General features: G+C 49.8%; 1 protein-coding gene across 2 annotated transcripts in view; it reads left to right on the top strand.

Annotated features, from left to right (window-relative positions):
• Window positions 1-20,572, top strand: part of FERMT3 (FERM domain containing kindlin 3) — a 333,595-nt gene that overhangs the window by 158,822 nt on the left and 154,201 nt on the right. For both annotated transcript variants that reach the window (XM_068261020.1, XM_068261019.1), the window contains exon 8: window positions 12,783-12,914. In XM_068261020.1, coding sequence (XP_068117121.1) covers window positions 12,783-12,914 — 132 coding nt within the window. The remainder of the gene's footprint in view (window positions 1-12,782; window positions 12,915-20,572) is intronic.

Raw genomic sequence — 20,572 nt, 5'->3', positions numbered from 1 at the left:
AAAAAAGTCAACCTTCAAATAATTATGTTCAGTTATGCACTCAATACTTGGTCCGGAATCCTTTTGCAGAAATGACTGCTTCAATGTGGCGTGGCATGGAGGCAATCAGCCTGTGGCACTGCTCAGGTGTTATGGAGGCCCAGGATGCTTCGATAGCGGCCTTAAGCTCATCCAGAGTGTTGGGTCTTGCGTCTCTTAACTTTCTCTTCACAATATCCCACAGATTCTCTATGGGGTTCAGGTCAGGAGAGTTGGCAGGCCAATTGAGCACATTAACACCATGGTCAGTAATCCATTTACCAGTGGTTTTGGCACTGTGAGCAGGTGCCAGGTCATGCTGAAAAATGAAATCTTCATCTCCATAAAGCTTTTCAGCAGATGGAAGCATGAAGTGCTCCAAAACCTCTAGCTGCATTAACCCTGCCCTTGATAAAACACAGTAGACCAACACCAGCAGCTGACATGACACCCCAGACCATCACTGACTGTGGGTACTTGATACTGGACTTCAGGCATTTTGGCATTTCCCTCTCCCCAGTCTTTCTCCAGACTCTGGCACCTTGATTTCCGAATGACATGCAAAAGTTGCTTTCATCCGAAAAAAGTACTTTGGACCACTGAGCAACAGTCCAGTGCTGCTTCTCTGTAGCCCAGGTCAGGCGCTTCTGCCGCTGTTTCTGGTTCAAAAGTGAATTGACCTGGGGAATGCGGATGCTCTGGATGTTTCTACTCCAGACTCCGTCCACTGCTTCCGTAGGTCCCCCAAGGTCTGGAATCGGTCCTTCTCCACAATCTTCCTCAGGGTCCGGTCACCTCTTCTCGTTGTGCAGCGTTTTCTGCCACACTTTTTCCTTCCCACAGACTTCCCACTGAGTTGCCTTGATACAGCACTCTGGGAACAGCCTATTCATTCAGAAATTTCTTTCTGTGTCTTACCCTCTTGCTTGAGGGTGACAATGATGGCCTTCTGGACAGCAGTCAGGTCGGCAGTCTTACCCATGATTGCGGTTTTAAATAATGAATTAGGTTGAGAGTTTTTAAAAGCCTCGGGAATCTTTTGCAGGTGTTTAGAGTTAATTAGTTGATTCAGATGATTAGGTTAATAGCTCGTTTAGAAAACGTTTTCATGATATGCACATTTTTTGAGATAGGAATTTTGGGTTTTCGTGAGCTGTATGCCAAAATCATCAATATTAAAACAATAAAGGGCCTGAACTACTTCAGTTGTGTGTAATGAATCTAAAATACAGGGGTGCTCTCCAGGACTCCCGAATGCGAATCTACCCGAAAATTCGGGTAGATTTTAAGCGTTGCTGAAGTTGAATCCGAACCCGAAGGTTTCCGCGTCATGCCTAACCTGAATGCGAAGGTTCCTGAATATGCGCACTCGAATTCGGCCGGATGACGCGGTGGGTTCGGCTTCGGTATTCTGGAGTGACGTGGGCGGGTGACCTGTGCCAATGAGAAGTCCTCCAGCCGAAGCCCTGGCAACCCTAGCAATCAATCAGAGGAGGGGAGCCTGGCCCTCCCCTCCTCTGTATAAGGCGGCGGCCATCTTGTGGAGCCACGTACTTGCTGTGTGACTTGTGTGGTACTGAGACTATCTCCAGTGCTGCTGCGTCTGAGCAAGTGCATTTCTCTTGTTGTAAACCCAGCGTTTTGCTTCCTAAACACCTCCTAAACACATTGATTGTAGTCATATATAGATAGATAGTAGATTGATTGTTTGTAGTCAGCTAGTGTGTACTGTATACTGTGCTAGGCTAGTGTTAGTCTGTGTGCAGGCTAGGCCTGCTAGCCTTGGGCAGCCTTAGCCTACTACTAGCTTAGGTAGGTTAGGGATTATAGTTAGTTTAATTAGTACTAGTCCAGGGATGCTCATCCGGATCCTGGGTACCCGGGTAACCCAGGTATTTGACCATTTTTTAGCTATCCGGCCGGATCCGGATTCCGGATACCTGGGGCCAGATCCGGATAGCTCTATGCGGATATCTGGCCGCACAATCCGGATATCCGTCGGATATCCGGATCCGGGTAGTGTAACTAAGGAGATGATGTCATTCAGCCAATCAGAGGGCTCCCAGCAGAAGCCCTAGCAACCAATCACAGAGGGGAACCTTGGCCAGTCCCTCCTGTATATAAGGAGGGGGCCATGATGAGAATCTCGTCCTTGCTTGACTGCCACTGAGATAGTTTGTCCAGTGTGTTTGGCTGAAGCAAGTGCATTATCCCAGTGATAAACCCAGCATTTTTACACACCAACACCTGTATATAACACTGTTGTATTGTAGTTTAGCTAGTAGTGTTTTATATTGTTGTAGCTTGGTGTAATTGCCTTCTTAAAACAGAAGGAAATTTGCAATAATTCAGTTATAAGTGAACATTTGTGGTTACCCACAATGCCCTACTGAATATGCAAATTATCCCTTTTTGCCCTTGTGAAGCCAAGCAAGCATCCAGAACCGCTGGTTTATAGCAAGCCTATAGCTTTAAGTTTTACACAGCCATATCAAACCCACATGTAGACAGCCTGTTTCGGACTTTTGGTCCTCATCAGTACATGGCAGGGAATGATAAGGCTGTATGAAGTAGGGCTTGGACGAGAACAACAGAGTAACCAAGCAGCTCAGGGTGACCCAAACTACTAGGAATGAGGAGGCACTGCCGAGTGCAGCTGCAGTGGTGCGGGGGTGGAGAGACCAGGGGGAGTTTGAGGAATCAGAGGAGGAGGACCGCATTTATGAAGATCATCATGTGCCAGCAGATATGGAAGCCCTCTTCCCCATGGCAGCGCACATGTTGCAGTGCCTGCTCAGGGACCCAAGGGTCAAAAAGATGCATGGTCGGGAGGACATGTGAATCACCCTGATGCTGGACCCACGGCTGAAGGGGAAGCTGCATCAGTTCCTGCCTGCAGCAGGAGGAGACCCTGTGCGCCAAATGAGGGAGTTGCAGCGGTCCCTGGTTCGGCGCTTAGAGGAGCCTTCCCTCAGGCTCCCCCCCCCCCTACTGTCACAGTCCAGCCAGCACAGCAGCAGGTGCCTGCGTCCATCAGCAGCAGGCACCCATCAAACCTGCTGTCTCTCACAAAGGCGCTGTACGCCACGCTGGTACAGCTCCCGAGTGAGGAGGTGCCATCAGCACCAGCATTTGGCTCTCAAAGCCAGAACCAGCGCCTTACCCAGATGGTGGCAGACTATATGGGGTCCTACAGCGGCCTTGACAGCGACACCACTGTGGACCCCTTGGATTACTGGGTCAAGCACCTTGATATTTGTAGTGAGCTGGTGCAGTACGCCCTGGAAGTCCTTGCTTGCCCCCCTTCCAGCGTGCTGTCCGAAAGGTGCTTCAGTGTGGCCGGTGGCATGGTAACCGAGAAGCGGTCTCGTCTCTCCACCCAGTCTATGGACTGACTGACGTTTCTGCAAATAAACCAGGCTTGTGTGGTCGGTGAAATCCTGGCCCCTGTTGTTGGCAAGAGGGGGAAATGAAGCGGCGGTAAATCACACTATGCCTGCCTTACCACCCTTTACCACCACAACCTCCAGGCTCCGCATAAGCCTGGTTCAAAATTTTTGGACAGCCGTGGTACCAACACACTAGGTGCCATGGTAAACACAATTGATATGTAATTTTTTTGGAGGTGTCTGTGCTGTCCGAGTTGTGGGGACTGAGGCCCCAACTGCGGCAGTACGACCACTTACTGCAACCTCTCCTAATTTTTGAACTTGCCGTGGTACCTACAAGTGCCATAGTGAACTATCTAAACACAATAGCTGTATAATTTTTTGGGGATGTGTCTGTACTGTCCAAGCTGTGGGGAGGCCCCAACTGCGGCAGTACGACCGCTTCCTGGAACCTCTCCTAATTTTTGAACTGTGCCATGGTACCTACAAGTGCCATGGTGAACTATCTAAACACAATAGCTGTGTAATTTGTTTGGGATGTGTCTGTGCTGTCCGAGTTGTGGGGAGACTCCAACTGCGGCAGTATGACCTTTTCCTGGAACCTCTTCTAATTTTTGAACTGTGCCGTGGTACCAACAAACTAGGTGACATGGTGAACTATCTATGCTGCCTGCCAGATGTTGCACTTCTCCTCCTCCTCCTGTCGCCTGTGCTGCTCCCACCGCCAGGGTGCATCGACCTACTCATCCTGTTCCTGATGCTCCTGTCTGTGGTACCCACCATCACTAGGGTCCACACTAAACTACATCATCTGATGCCACCAGATATTACGCCACTCCAATAGCTGCATCGACCTACTCATCCTGCTCCTGCTGCTCCTGTAGTGGTATCCACCAACACCAGGGTCCACACTAAACTACATCGCCTGCTGCCACCAGCTATTACGCCACTCCAATAGCTGCATCGACCTACTCATCCTGCTCCTGCTGCTCCTGTCTGTGGTACCCGCCACCAACACCAGGGTCCACACTAAACTACATCGCCTGCTGCCACCAGCTATTACGCCACTCCAATAGCTGCATCGACCTACTCATCCTGCTCCTGCTGCTCCTGTCTGTGGTATCCACCAACACTAGGGTCCACACTAAACTACATCGTCTGCTGCCACCAGCTATTACGCCACTCCAATAGCTGCATCGACCTACTCATCCTGCTCCTGCTGCTCCTGTCTGTGGTACCCACCAACACCAGGGCCCACACTAAACTACATCGCCTGCTGCCACCAGCTATTACGCCACTCCAATAGCTGCATCGACCTACTCATCCTGCTCCTGCTGCTCCTGTCTGTGGTACCCACCAACACCAGGGCCCACACTAAACTACATCGCCTGCTGCCACCAGCTGTTACGCCACTCCAATAGCTGCATCGACCTACTCATCCTGCTCCTGCTGCTCCTGGCTGTGGTACCCGCCACCAACACTAGGGTCCACACTAAACTACATCGTCTGCTGCCACCAGCTATTACGCCACTCCAATAGCTGCATCGACCTACTCATCCTGCTCCTGCTGCTCCTGGCTGTGGTACCCGCCACCAACACTAGGGTCCACACTAAACTACATCGTCTGCTGCCACCAGCTATTACGCCACTCCAATAGCTGCATCGACCTACTCATCCTGCTCCTGCTGCTCCTGTCTGTGGTACCCGCCACCAACACCAGGGTCCACACTAAACTACATCGCCTGCTGCCACCAGCTTTTATGCCACTCCAATAGCTGCATCGACCTACTCATCCTGCTCCTGCTGCTCCTGTCTGTGGTATCCACCAACACCAGGGTCCACACTAAACTACATCGCCTGCTGCCACCAGCTATTACGCCACTCCAATAGCTGCATCGACCTACTCATCCTGCTCCTGCTGCTCTTGTCTGTGGTACCCGCCACCAACACCAGGGTCCACACTAAACTACATCATCTGATGCCACCAGCTATTACGCCACTCCAATAGCTGCATCGACCTACTCATCCTGCTCCTGCTGCTCCTGTAGTGGTATCCACCAACACCAGGGTCCACACTAAACTACATCGCCTGCTGCCACCAGCTATTACGCCACTCCAATAGCTGCATCGACCTACTCATCCTGCTCCTGCTGCTCCTGTCTGTGGTACCCGCCACCAACACCAGGGTCCACACTAAACTACATCGCCTGCTGCCACCAGCTATTACGCCACTCCAATAGCTGCATCGACCTACTCATCCTGCTCCTGCTGCTCCTGTCTGTGGTACCCACCAACACCAGGGCCCACACTAAACTACATCGCCTGCTGCCACCAGCTATTACGCCACTCCAATAGCTGCATCGACCTACTCATCCTGCTCCTGCTGCTCCTGTCTGTGGTACCCACCAACACCAGGGCCCACACTAAACTACATCGCCTGCTGCCACCAGCTGTTACGCCACTCCAATAGCTGCATCGACCTACTCATCCTGCTCCTGCTGCTCCTGGCTGTGGTACCCGCCACCAACACTAGGGTCCACACTAAACTACATCGTCTGCTGCCACCAGCTATTACGCCACTCCAATAGCTGCATCGACCTACTCATCCTGCTCCTGCTGCTCCTGGCTGTGGTACCCGCCACCAACACTAGGGTCCACACTAAACTACATCGTCTGCTGCCACCAGCTATTACGCCACTCCAATAGCTGCATCGACCTACTCATCCTGCTCCTGCTGCTCCTGTCTGTGGTACCCGCCACCAACACCAGGGTCCACACTAAACTACATTGCCTGCTGCCACCAGCTTTTATGCCACTCCAATAGCTGCATCGACCTACTCATCCTGCTCCTGCTGCTCCTGTCTGTGGTATTCACCAACACCAGGGTCCACACTAAACTACATCGCCTGCTGCCACCAGCTATTACGCCACTCCAATAGCTGCAACGACCTACTCATCCTGCTCCTGCTGCTCTTGTCTGTGGTACCCGCCACCAACACCAGGGTCCACACTAAACTACATCGCCTGCTGCCACCAGCTATTACGCCACTCCAATAGCTGCATCGACCTACTCATCCTGCTCCTGCTGCTCCTGTCTGTGGTACCCACCAACACCAGGGTCCACACTAAACTACATCGCCTGCTGCCACCAGCTATTAAGCCATCCGATAGCTGCATCGACCTACTCATCCTGCTCCTGCTACTCCTGTATGTGGTACCCGCCACCAACACCAGGGTCCACACTAAACTACATCATCTGATGCCACCAGCTATTACGCCACTCCAATAGCTGCATCGACCTACTCATCCTTCTCCTGCTGCTCCTGTAGTGGTACCCACCAACACCAGGGTCCACACTAAACTACATCGCCTGCTGCCACCAGCTATTACGCCACTCCAATAGCTGCATCGACCTACTCATCCTGCTCCTGCTGCTCCTGTCTGTGGTACCCGCCACCAACACCAGGGTCCACACTAAACTACATCGCCTGCTGCCACCAGCTATTACGCCACTCCAATAGCTGCATTGACCTACTCATCCTGTTCCTGCTGCTCCTGTCTGTGGTACCCACCAACACCAGGGTCCACACTAAACTACATCGCCTGCTGCCACCAGCTATTATGCCACTCCAATAGTTGCATCGACCTACTCATCCTGCTCCTGCTGCTCCTAGCTGTGGTACCCGCCACCAACACTAGGGTCCACACTAAACTACATCGTCTGCTGCCACCAGCTATTACGCCACTCCAATAGCTGCATCGACCTACTCATCCTGCTCCTGCTGCTCCTGTCTGTGGTACCCACCAACACCAGGGTCCACACTAAACTACATCGCCTGCTGCCACCTGCTATTAAGCCACTCCGATAGCTGCATCGACCTACTCATCCTGCTCCTGCTGCTCCTGTGTGTGGTACCCGCCACCAACACCAGGGTCCACACTAAACTACATCATCTGATGCCACCAGCTATTACGCCACTCCAATAGCTGCATCAACCTACTCATCCTTCTCCTGCTGCTCCTGTAGTGGTACCCACCAACACCAGGGTCCACACTAAACTACATCGCCTGCTGCCACCAGCTATTACGCCACTCCAATAGCTGCATTGACCTACTCATCCTGCTCCTGCTGCTCCTGTCTGTGGTACCTGCCACCAACACCAGGGTCCACACTAAACTACATTGTCTGCTGCCACCAGCTATTATGCCACTCCAATAGCTGCATTGACCTACTCATCCTGCTCCTGCTGCTCCTGTCTGTGGTACCCACCAACACCAGGGTCCACACTAAACTACATCGCCTGCTGCCACCAGCTATTACGCCACTCCAATAGCTGCATCGACCTACTCATCCTGCTCCTGCTGCTCCTAGCTGTGGTACCCGCCACCAACACCAGGGTCCACACTAAACTACATCGCCTGCTGCCACCAGCTATTACGCCACTCCAATAGCTGCATCGACCTACTCATCCTGCTCCTGCTGCTCCTGTCTGTGGTACCCACCAACACCAGGGGCCACACTAAACTACATCGTCTGCTGCCACCAGCTATTACGTCACTCCAATAGCTGCATCGACCTACTCATCCTGCTCCTGCTGCTCCTGTCTGTGGTACCCACCAACACCAGGGTCCAAACTAAACTACATCGCCTGCTGCCTCCTGCTATTAAGCCACTCCGATAGCTGCATCGACCTACTCATCCTGCTCCTGCTGCTCCTGTCTGTGGTACCCGCCACCAACACCAGGGTCCACACTAAACTACATCGTCTGCTGTCACCAGCTATTACGCCACTCCAATAGCTGCATCGACCTACTCATCCTGCTCCTGCTGCTCCTGTCTGTGGTACCCACCAACACCAGGGTCCACACTAAACTACATCACCTGCTGCCACCAGCTATTACACCACTCCAATAGCTGCATCGACCTACTCATCCTGCTCCTGCTGCTCCTGGCTGTGGTACCCGCCACCAACACCAGGGTCCACACTAAACTACATCGTCTGCTGCCACCAGCTATTACGCCACTCCAATAGCTGCATCGACCTACTCATCCTGCTCCTGCTGCTCCTGTCTGTGGTACCCACCAACACCAGGGTCCACACTAAACTACATCGCCTGCTGCCACCAGCTATTACGCCACTCCAATAGCTGCATCGACCTACTCATCCTGCTCCTGCTGCTCCTGGCTGTGGTACCCGCCACCAACACTAGGGTCCACACTAAACTACATCGCCTGCTGCCACCAGCTATTACGCCACTCCAATAGCTGCATCGACCTACTCATCCTGCTCCTGCTGCTCCTGTCTGTGGTACCCGCCACCAACACCAGGGTCCACACTAAACTACATTGCCTGCTGCCACCAGCTTTTATGCCACTCCAATATCTGCATCGACCTACTCATCCTGCTCCTGCTGCTCCTGTCTGTGGTACCCACCAACACCAGGGTCCACACTAAACTACATCGCCTGCTGCCACCAGCTATTAAGCCATCCGATAGCTGCATCGACCTACTCATCCTGCTCCTGCTGCTCCTGTATGTGGTACCCGCCACCAACACCAGGGTCCACACTAAACTACATCGCCTGCTGCCACCAGCTTTTATGCCACTCCAATAGCTGCATCGACCTACTCATTCTGCTCCTGCTGCTCCTGTCTGTGGTATCCACCAACACCAGGGTCCACACTAAACTACATCACCTGCTGCCACCAGCTATTACACCACTCCAATAGCTTCATCGACCTACTCATACTGCTCCTGCTGCTCCTGTCTGTGGTACCCGCCACCAACACCAGGGTCCACACTAAACTACATCATCTGATGCCACCAGCTATTACGCCACTCCAATAGCTGCATCGACCTACTCATCCTGCTCCTGCTGCTCCTGTCTGTGGTACCCACCAACACCAGGGCCCACACTAAACTACATCGCCTGCTGCCACCAGCTATTACGCCACTCCAATAGCTGCATCGACCTACTCATCCTGCTCCTGCTGCTCCTAGCTGTGGTACCCGCCACCAACACTAGGGTCCACACTAAACTACATCGTCTGCTGCCACCAGCTATTACGCCACTCCAATAGCTCCATCAACCTACTCATCCTGCTCCTGCTGCTTCTTTCTGTGGTACCCACCAACACCAGGGTCCACACTAAACAACATCGCCTGCTGCCACCTGCTATTAAGCCACTCCGATAGCTGCATCGACCTACTCATCCTGCTCCTGCTGCTCCTGTCTGTGGTACTCACCAACACCAGGGTCCACACTAAACTACATCGTCTGCTGCCACCAGCTATTACGCCACTCCAACAGCTGCATCGACCTACTCATCCTGCTCCTGCTGCTCCTGTCTGTGGTACTTACCAACACCAGGGTCCACACTAAACTACATCGCCTGCTGCCACCAGCTATTACGCCACTCCAATAGCTGCATCGACCTACTCATCCTGCTCCTGCTGCTCCTGGCTGTGGTACCCGCCACCAACACTAGGGTCCACACTAAACTACATTGTCTGCTGCCACCAGCTATTACGCCACTCCAATAGCTGCATCGACCTACTCATCCTGCTCCTGCTGCTCCTGTCTGTGGTACCCATCAACACCAGGGTCCACACTAAACTACATCGCCTGCTGCCACCAGCTATTACGCCACTCCAACAGCTGCATCGACCTACTCATCCTGCTCCTGCTGCTCCTGTCTGTGGTACTCACCAACACCAGGGTCCACACTAAACTACATCGTCTGCTGCCACCAGCTATTACGCCACTCCAACAGCTGCATCGACCTACTCATCCTGCTCCTGCTGCTCCTGTCTGTGGTACTTACCAACACCAGGGTCCACACTAAACTACATCGCCTGCTGCCACCAGCTATTACGCCACTCCAATAGCTGCATCGACCTACTCATCCTGCTCCTGCTGCTCCTGGCTGTGGTACCCGCCACCAACACTAGGGTCCACACTAAACTACATTGTCTGCTGCCACCAGCTATTACGCCACTCCAATAGCTGCATCGACCTACTCATCCTGCTCCTGCTGCTCCTGTCTGTGGTACCCATCAACACCAGGGTCCACACTAAACTACATCGCCTGCTGCCACCAGCTATTACGCCACTCCAATAGCTGCATCGACCTACTCATCCTGCTCCTGCTGCTCCTGGCTGTGGTACCCGCCACCAACACCAGGGTCCACACTAAACTGCATCATCTGCTGCCACCTGCTATTACGCCACTCCAATAGCTGCATCGACCTACTCATCCTGCTCCTGCTGCTCCTGTATGTGGTACCCGCCACCAACACCAGGGTCCACACTAAACTACATCATCTGCTGCCACCAGCTATTACGCCACTCCAATAGCTGCATCGACCTACTCATCCTGCTCTTGCTGCTCCTGTCTGTGGTACCCACCAACACCAGGGTCCACACTAAACTACATCACCTGCTGCCACCTGCTATTACGCCTTTCCAATAGCTGCATCGACCTACTCATCCTGCTCCTGCTGCTGCTGTCTGTGGTACCCGCCACCAACACCAGGGTCCACACTAAACTACATCGCCTGCTGCCACCAGCTATTACGCCACTCCAATAGCTGCATTGACCTACTCATCCTGCTCCTGCTGCTCCTGTCTGTGGTACCTGCCACCAACACCAGGGTCCACACTAAACTACATCGTCTGCTGCCACCAGCTATTATGCCACTCCAATAGCTGCATTGACCTACTCATCCTGCTCCTGCTGCTCCTGTCTGTGGTACCCACCAACACCAGGGTCCACACTAAACTACATTGCCTGCTGCCACCAGCTATTACGCCACTCCAATAGCTGCATCGACCTCATCCTGCTCCTGCTGCTCCTGTCTGTGGTATCCACCAACACCAGGGTCCACACTAAACTACATCGCCTGCTGCCACCAGCTATTACACCACTCCAATAGCTTCATCGACCTGCTCATCCTGCTGCTCCTGTCTGTGGTACTCGCCATCAACACCAGGGTCCACACTAAACTGCATTGTCTGCTGCCACCAGCTATTACGCCACTACAAATACAATAGCCTGCCACCAGCTATCACGCCACTACAATAGCTTTAATTTTTTGGAGATGTCAGAGCTGAAAACTTAGATGTGCCACTTGTGCGGTTGGACTTTGGACAGAGAGAACAGATGGCATTGCTCTGATCTATGGCAGACACAGTAAAAAATTTCCAAACCGCTGAGCCCCCCTGGGGTGTGGGCACGATGGTGGCCTCAGCAGCTGACATTGAAGGGCATGTTGGCTGTCCATAGGTGGCGATACATGGCGCCGGAAACTGCCACCAGCTGTTTCTGATGACGAGCTCCCCCTTCTTCTTTCAGCAACTTGTCTCCTCCTACTCCTCTCTGACTCCCCCTCTGAACTGCCCCCCTGTTCATCTCCTCTATTGGGAACCCACGTGGCATCCGTATCATCATAATCATCCTCCCCAGCTTCGCTTGCCTCAGACACCTCATAAACTGCACCAACAGCAGGTACTTCATCCTCCTCCTCCTCACACGTTATGTCCATAGTGTCGCCTAACTCAGACATATGAGGTGGTGTAACTTGCTTAGCGCCTTCATCTTCTTGTAACAAGAATGGCTGTGCATCAGTGATTTCCCCACCAAATAACTCCAGCGAAATGTCAAATGCAGCGGATGTGGTGCTAGTAGTAGTGCTGGTGGCTGCGGAAGATGAGGTGTTCTGTGTTAAATGGACAACCACGTCCTGGCAATCTTGGGAGTTGATGAGACGTGCCTTCTTCTGAGCACTGTACTTTGGGCCAGCAAGACCTCGAACAGACCTGCCGGGTCTGCAGCAGCTCTCCCTTCTCTAATTACTGCAGGCACACGAGTGAGTGAAAAGCCTGACGCTGCCTGCCTTTTATAAGGGGGGGGGGGGGGGCTCCAGGAGGGAGTGTAGCCTTATTGGCTACAATGTGCCTGCTGACTGTGATGTAGAGGGTCAAAGTTGACCTACATGATGCACTATGGGTGCAAATCGAACTTCCGGTAAAGTTCGCGGTTCCAATTTGCCGGCGAACAGTTCGGACCATCTCTAGTCACTTCACGCATGCTATCAATGTGAACCTGCAAATAGCTTCTGTGGACAAAAAATGTTAGACTTGGTAAATGTTGGGCTAATATAAAGTTATATTGGTAAACTATGGTTGTTAAATGAGACTGGTATGTGGATAGATAATACTGAGATCATGGTAGGTCTATTTGCTGAATGACCCATGTGTAATGAGGGCAATAAATGGTAAAATGGAAAACTGAAAAAATGGCAAATAGACACTTGGTATAAAATATAATTTTGGCAAAATGTTTAATTGGCTATTCTTTTATTTTGGACACAGTATCATGTGAATAAATTGTCAGTAACCTCTGACCCTATGCATTTGCCACAAGACCCCGCCTTGCAGGACCTGGATGAGGCTTTGTCACATCTCGAAGTCAAATTGGAAGTAACTTCTGCCAGTGAAGCTTTGGTATGTTAGACAATATTTTTTTCAATATAACAATTTTCATTCACATAATTATGTACATATTCAAGATTTTTGTATTGTTATAATAAAATAAAAGACAGTTCAGGGTAGCTCTCCTGCAAAGAGAGTAGGGGCTTGATTCACAAAAGAGTGCTAACTGTTAGCACGGCTGTTTTCGCGTGAATTTTCGCATTGCGCACGATCGCGAATTTTCACGCAAACTGATAACGGTTTCGCGCGCAAACGCGAATTTTCCCGCGAAATCGATATCGTTTCCGTGCGAAAATTCGCGTTTGCGCGCAAAAACGTTATCGGTTCGCGCGAAAATTCGCGATCGCGCGCAATGCGAAAATTCACGCGAAAACGGCCGTGCTAACAGTTAGCACTCTTTTGTGAATCAAGCCCTAGGTGTTCTTAGACATCGGGCCTGATTCACAAAGCGGTGCAAAGTGTTTGCACGCGAGTGAAAACCCCTTTATCACGCCTAAACCTAGTTTAGGCATGATAAGAAGAAACTCGCGCAAATTTTCCGCAAGCGCAGCACCCGGCGCTTCGCGCGAAGCTCCCATTAAGCCCTATGGGACTTTGCGCGCGCGCTTACGTGCGGTAGCTTCGCGCGAGTTAGAGCACAAAGCGGTGATAACTTTGCTAGTGCAAAGGTTATCACGCCTAAAGTCTTTTAGGCGTGATAACTGAGTTATCACCGCTTTGTGAATCGAGCCCATCCAGTGGCTGCACAACCAGGACTGCAGCAATCAGCAATCACTGTTGGTCAGCACCACAATTTAGTAAACCAAAAACTCTATATTGTGGATCAATGAAAAAAAAGACATCTTGTCTAAGCAGCAATACAGCCACAGCCCGATGCTTCAGGCTATATGCTCTTATAAAACTAGTTTCTTTAGGTGCTTTTATCATATGATTTAGTATGATTTAGTACAATTTGCCTTTTGTACAAAATGTTCTGCATAAATGAATACACACTGTGGGCTTGATTCACAAAGCGGTGCTAACCTACTTAGCACGTCTAAAGTCTTTAGACGTGCTAACCAGGGTGCTAAGTCGGTTAGCACCAGATTTTTCAATCAGATCGCGCACAAAGTTTTGTGCGCAAAGTTTTGCGTGCGCAAAGTCCTATGCGTGTGCTAAGTCCCATAGGCTTTAATGGGCACTTCGCGCGGAGCGCCCTGCGCTCTGTGCAGTGCGCGCGTAAAGTTTTACGCGCATAAAGTTTTACGCGCGAAAAGCTCGTTTAGACGTGCTAAGGGGGTGTCACAGGCGTGCTAACAGTTAGCACCGCTTTGTGTATCAAGCCCTGTATGTGCGAAGCCTCACAAAAATCATCCTTCGGTATTACCAAATGATTCGGGTCAGCTTTTGAGCATGTCTGAATTAAGAATGAAGTTAGGCTTAAAGCAGACTCAACCACTGAAGGACCACAGGCTTAAACTCCTCTAAAGACCAGGCCATTTTTTACAATTCAGACCACTGCAGCTATAACGGTTTATTGCTCGGTCATTAGAGACAGCCCGAACGGTTCGCGGGTGAACGGGAACCGGCGAACTTCCGGGGTTTGCGATCACGGAGATCGCAAACCCCACTCCTGGAGCCCCCCCCCCTTATAAAAGGCAGGCAGCGTCAGGCATTGGACTCACCTGTGTGCCTGCAGTAATTAGAGAATGGAGAACTGCTGCTGCTGCTGCAGAGAGAGCTATAGGGAAAGCTTAGTTCGGCTCTTGTAGGCTTGTTAGCTTGCTCCTTGCTGATTCTTATAGCTAAAAAAGCACCCCTCAACAGCTCTTTTGAGAGCTAATCTTGTTCTTATGATCTAATTTTTTTTTTGTATGTGTGTCCCACAGACACTTGTGTTGCATAGACAGCCTTGGTAATGCCTACTGTGCCACTGCCAGGCCCAGCACATTCAATGACTACCTGTGTGTGTGACAGGCAGCTGCACATTTGTAATCCCAATCACTGCACCTGTTCACTGTTCAGTGCACCTACCTACCTATAATTACGTGAGCGCATGCATTATTAATACCACCAGTCATTGCACCTGTTCAGGGTACCTGTGTGTGTGTCAGCTGCACATTTGTAATCCCAATCACTGCACCTGTTCACTGTTCAGTGCACCTACCTATGTGAGCACACGCTGTTTTATATACCACCACCAGTCGCTGCACCTGTTCACGGTACCTGTGTGTGTGACAGCTGCACATTTGTAATACCAGTCACTGCAACCTGTTCACTGCACCTGTGTTACCGCACATTGTTGTACCAGCAGTCACTGCAACCTGTTCACTGCACCTGTTTAACCGTACATTGTATAAGTCAAGTCAGTGCATACCTTTCACTTCATCCCCCCCAATATAGAAAAAAAAAGGCAGAGCCAGAGGCAGACCACCTGGCAGGTGTGTTCGAGGTCACGCTGTCGTGATTTTGTGCGGCCCTCGACCAAAGCACAGTGTTCAGAAGAAGGCACGTGCCATCAACCCCCAATATTGTCATGACGTAGTTGACTATTTAACACAGAACACCTCTTCTTTCTTAGCTTCCGCACGAAAGCGTGACATATCTTCCTCCTCCTGCTCTGATTCTGGCACCCCACTTAACACTCAGTCGGTCGCCACCACCAAAGTGCCATCACCCCAGGGCTCAGCGGTGTGGACATTTTTTTGTGTGTCTGCCTCAGATCAGAGCAATCTGTACTCTCTGCCACCGAAAATTGAGCCGTGGAAAGACCAAGACCCACGTAGGGACAACTACCTTACGAAGGCACATGATTACAAAGCACAAACTGCAATGGGATGACCACCTGAGGAAAAGCAGCACACAAAAGCAAAGCCACACACCGCAGTGATGTTTCTTGAAGTGCTAGAATGCCAGGATAGTATAAATACCTCCAAATGACCCAATTTTGGAAAGAAGACACCCCAAGGTATTTGCTGAGGGGCATAGTGAGTTCATAACAGATTTTATTTTTTGTCACAAGTTAGCCGAAAATGACACTTTGTGATTAAAAAAAAGTGTTTGACAAAAAAAATAAAATCTGCCATGGACTCACCATTCCCCTCAGTGAATACCTTGGGGTGTCTACTTTCCAAAATTGGGTCACTTGTGGGGTACTTGTACTGCCCTGGCATTTTTTTTTGGTGGGGGGGGGGGGGATTGTGAGCACCCCTGTAAAGCCTAAAGGTGCTCATTGGACTTGGGCCCCTTTGCGCAGCTAGGCGGCAAAAAAATTGTCACACATGTGGTATCGCCGTACTCAGGAGAAGTAGTCTAATGTGTTTTGGGGTGTCTTTTCACACATACTCATGCTGGGTGGGAGAAATATCTCTGTAAACAACAACTTTTCTGTTTTTTTTTTACACTCAATTGTCAATTCACAGAGATATTTCTCCCACCCAGAATGGGTATGTGTAAAAATACACCCCAAAACACATTATACTACTTCTCCTGAGTACGGCGATACCACATGTGTGGCACTTTTTTTGCAGTCTAGCTGTGCAAAGGGGCCCAAAGTCCAATGAGTACCTTTAGGATTTCACAGGTCAATTTTACTCATTTGCTTTCCAGACTACTCCACACGGTTTAAGGCCCCTAACATGCCAGGGCAGTATAGGAACCCCACAAGTGACCCCATTTTTTGGAAGAAGACACCCAAAGGTATTCTGTGAGGGGTATGGTGAGTTCATAGAAGATTTTATTTTTTGTTACAAGTTAGTGGAAAATGACACTTTGTGAGAAAAAAATTAAAAAAATCAATTTCCACTAACTTGTGACAAAAAATAAAATTGTCTATGAATTCCCCATACCCCTCACAGAATGCCTTGGTGTGTCTTCTTTCCAAAATGGGGTCACTTGTGGGATTCCTATACTGCCCTGGCATATTAGGGATCCTAAACCGTGAGGAGTAGTCTGGAAAGCAAGTAAGTAAAATTGACCTGTGAAATTCTAAAGGTACTCATTGGGCTTTGGGCCCCTTTGCACAGCTATGCTGCAAAAAAGTGTCACATGTGTGGTATTGCCATACTCAAGAGAAGTAGTATAATGTGTTTTGGGGTGTATTTTTACACATACCCATGCTGGGTGGGAGAAATATCTCTGTAAATGAACAATTTAGTGTAAAAAACCCCCCGAAAAAGTTGTCCTTTACAGGGATATTTCTCCCATCAAGCATGGGTATGTGTGAAAAGACACCCCAAAACACATTATAATACTTCACCTGAGTACAGTGATACCACATGTGTGACACTTTTATGCAGCCTAGCTGTGCAAGGTGGCCCAAAGTCCAATGAGTACCTTTAGGATTTGACAGGTCATTTTTTACTAATTTGTTTTCCAGACTACTCCTCATGGTTTAGGGCCACTAAAATGCCAGGGCAGTATAGCGAAAAACTATACTTTGTGAGAAAAAAATTAAAAAAATCAATTTCTGCTAACTTGTGACAAAAAATAAAATCTTCTATGAACTAACCATGCCCCTCAGAGAATACCTTGGGGTGTCTTCTTTCCAAAATGGGGTCATTTGTGGGGTCTGTCCTGGCATTTTAGCGTCTTCGCAATCATTACATGTTTGGCCAGTGTTAGGAGTTTCTGCTATACTCCTTATATTGGACATACAGGTGATGCACTTTTTTTTTCCATAAAAGGAAAAATGTACAACAAAGATTCTCTCATTCGCATTGATCAATGTGGATGAAAAAATATCTGCCAAAAGATGTGAGAAAAAAGGGGGCATGGCGTTTGCCAGGACATAGGAGCACTGCCCACAAAATTTTCCAAACCCACTTTGCTCGTATGCCCTGGCAAACCCAATTAATCGATTCACATCGATCGATGTGGATGAACAAACCTTTGCCAGTTTTGATACAAAGTGCTTGCCAAAGCATAGGAACTCCAACACCGCCCCTCAGCTCAAATGCCTTGGCAAACGTATCTTACTGCGGAGGAGAAATCTCGTCCTGCAGCGCTGCATGCACCGACTTGTGTGTAATCTGACATCAGTGTTGCAGCTGATTGGTTGGTTGGTCGGTCCACCTGGAAGGGTAAAGGATGGAAAAAGAGAGAGAGGAAAAACAAACAAACAGCAATGCAATAAATTCATTAACATTAACTTTGATAAACTTTATTGAACCTTTTTAATCAATCATTAACCTTTTGGAACTTTTAACTTTTTTGCTTACCTGTTTTTTTTTTTTTTCTACTTACCTTCCAAGGACAAACTTCTGCTTCCCCGTGGGACAGTGTGCAAAGTGCAAATCGCACAGAGATGTGGCGAAGTACACTATGCACTTCTTCCCAAGTGAAAGGAGAGGTTTCTGGCAGCCCTGTGTATTTGGGTCTCTCAAAAGCTGATGTCTGGTTTCACATTGCATATTGGCGTATCTGGTGGGTCGCGCCCACTGCACCACAACGCCAAAAACAGACCTTCAGGGAATACCACGTTAGTACATGGTATTCCCTATCTGGCATTCGGCCAAGTAGGAAGTAATCTTTGCGTTGCCATCCGGGCCAACACAAATCGCCGCAGGAGCCGCGCAGTAGCGTAGGTATGCACTAGCGTTAAGTTACCCACTTCCGTTGTAGTGGGGACCACAAAGTTAGACTTTCGCTAGGCAATTTGCTGCAACACATCATGCCAGTGTGAAAGAGCCTTGAGAGACCTTTGTGTGCCTCGCCTTTTTCTACTCTAATAGTGTACCTGCTCATGGAACTTCTCAAAACACTCCCCTATGCATAGGGCAGGCTGGTCAGGACAGTAGAGACAATTAAAAGTTGTGTCACGCCTCATTCCAGCCCTCTTACAGACACAACAATGTTTTCTTGGGGTGCGTTGACCTGGGATACACGAAAAGACATAAGGATATTGTCTTTCATGTAGCCGGCTAACTACATCAGGGGGTTTGGCCACGGCCCCTCCTGGATACAGGAGTTCCGAAACGATCTCTTCCTGAAATTGAAGGAAGGATCCTGTTGTTTTCCCAGCCTTATTGTAGAGAACAAAAGCTGTTGTAAATTGCCAATTGAAACAAGTAAACAGACACTTTCTTATACCAGCGTCTGGTCATTCGGGAAACTAAATAGGGAGTCAACATCTGGCCGTTAAAGTCCACCCCTCCCATGTTTAAATTATAGTCGTGGACGACTCCAGTTGCTTGTTCAATTTGGACTGTCGTGTCTCTGTGAATGGTAGACAGAAGGTAAACGTCCCTCTTGTCCTTCCATTTCACTGCAAGAAGATCTTTGCTACACAAGGCAGACGTCTCCCCCCGTGCAAGTCGGGTAGTAGTGAGCTGTTGGGGGAAGCCACGGCGACTAGGCCGCACGGTGCCACAGCAGGGAATTCCAAATATCTTCAAGGAACAAGGGTGACACCAAGTCCCACACAATCTTGCCACTGCACCCCAGGTAGTCAGGGCATCCGACTGGCTCCAATTTTGAGTCTTTTCCCTCATAGACCCTAAAACGATATATATAGCCTGTGGCCCTTTCACAGAGCTTATACAGCTTGACCCCATACCGGGCGCACTTGCTTGGGATGTACTGCTTAATGCCAAGGCACCCGGTAAAATGTATCAGGGACTTGGCTATGCAGCTGTTCTGTTCAGGGGTGTAAGCATCTGCAAATTTGGATGACAGGTGGTCTATGAGGGGCCGAATTTTGTGGAGCCGGTCATAGTCAGCCTCTTTGATGACAGGTTGTGTTGTCATTGAAGTGCAGGAGGCGCAGGATGTCCTCAAAATGGGCCCTAGACATGGCAGAAGAGTACATGGGCATGTGATGTATTGGGTGTGTAGACCAATAGGACCGCAATACATTCTTTTTAGTTAGACCCATGTTCAGGAGAAGGCCCAGAAAGATCTTAAATTCAGAAAATGGGACCTGTTTCCACCAAAAAGGCTGGGCATGGATTGGAAGATTCTTGGACTGGCGGTAATAAATTGTGTGGCGTAACGGTTGGTCTCTGCCATGACTAAAAATTAAATTTTTGTCTCACTAGCAAATTTCAAATAAATACTTTTGAAGCGGATCTCAATGAGGCAATACGTAAGATGAATGTTGGGGATAACACTGGGGGGGTAGTGACCACCCAGGTGTCTGGACTCGATGAACGGGACGAGGAGACTCTGACCATACTCAGGGAGTTGCTCATGGAGAGTGGGGGAGCAGAGGGGGGGGGACCTGGGCGGGTAGCAATTTTGTGCGCCTGCGTAGGTCCACCTTCTCCCCCCCAGTCTCCCCTGGGAGCCCCTTGGATATTTTCCAGAAAGAAGTTTTGAATGGGGTCAGGTCTTGCCTCTATCCCGAGGATCGACCAAACATTACTGAGAAAGAAAAACATGCTCTCAACTGGTTGAAGGCTCGCAGAGACCTTGTGTGTAAACCTGCGGACAAGGGCGGGAACATTGTGGTGATACCAACTACTATGTATGTGGCGGAGGCCAGTAGGCAGCTTGGGGATGTTTCCACATACTTAAAATTAAGAGGGAACCCTATTGAAAGGGACAAGACTGAACTCCGTGACCTCAGTAAGGGGATGGAGTCAGGTTTTTTGTCCAAAAAGATGTGTAGTGATTTGTTTGTGGAGTTCCCCAGGCTGCCCGTCTGGTACTACCTGCCTAAGGTTCACAAAACCTTGGTGAACCCCCCCGGG

This window comes from Hyperolius riggenbachi, chromosome 11, assembly GCF_040937935.1.
Source record: "Hyperolius riggenbachi isolate aHypRig1 chromosome 11, aHypRig1.pri, whole genome shotgun sequence".
In the NCBI taxonomy this organism is placed as follows: Eukaryota; Metazoa; Chordata; class Amphibia; order Anura; family Hyperoliidae; genus Hyperolius; species Hyperolius riggenbachi.
This window is presented reverse-complemented; position numbering and strand designations above follow the sequence as displayed.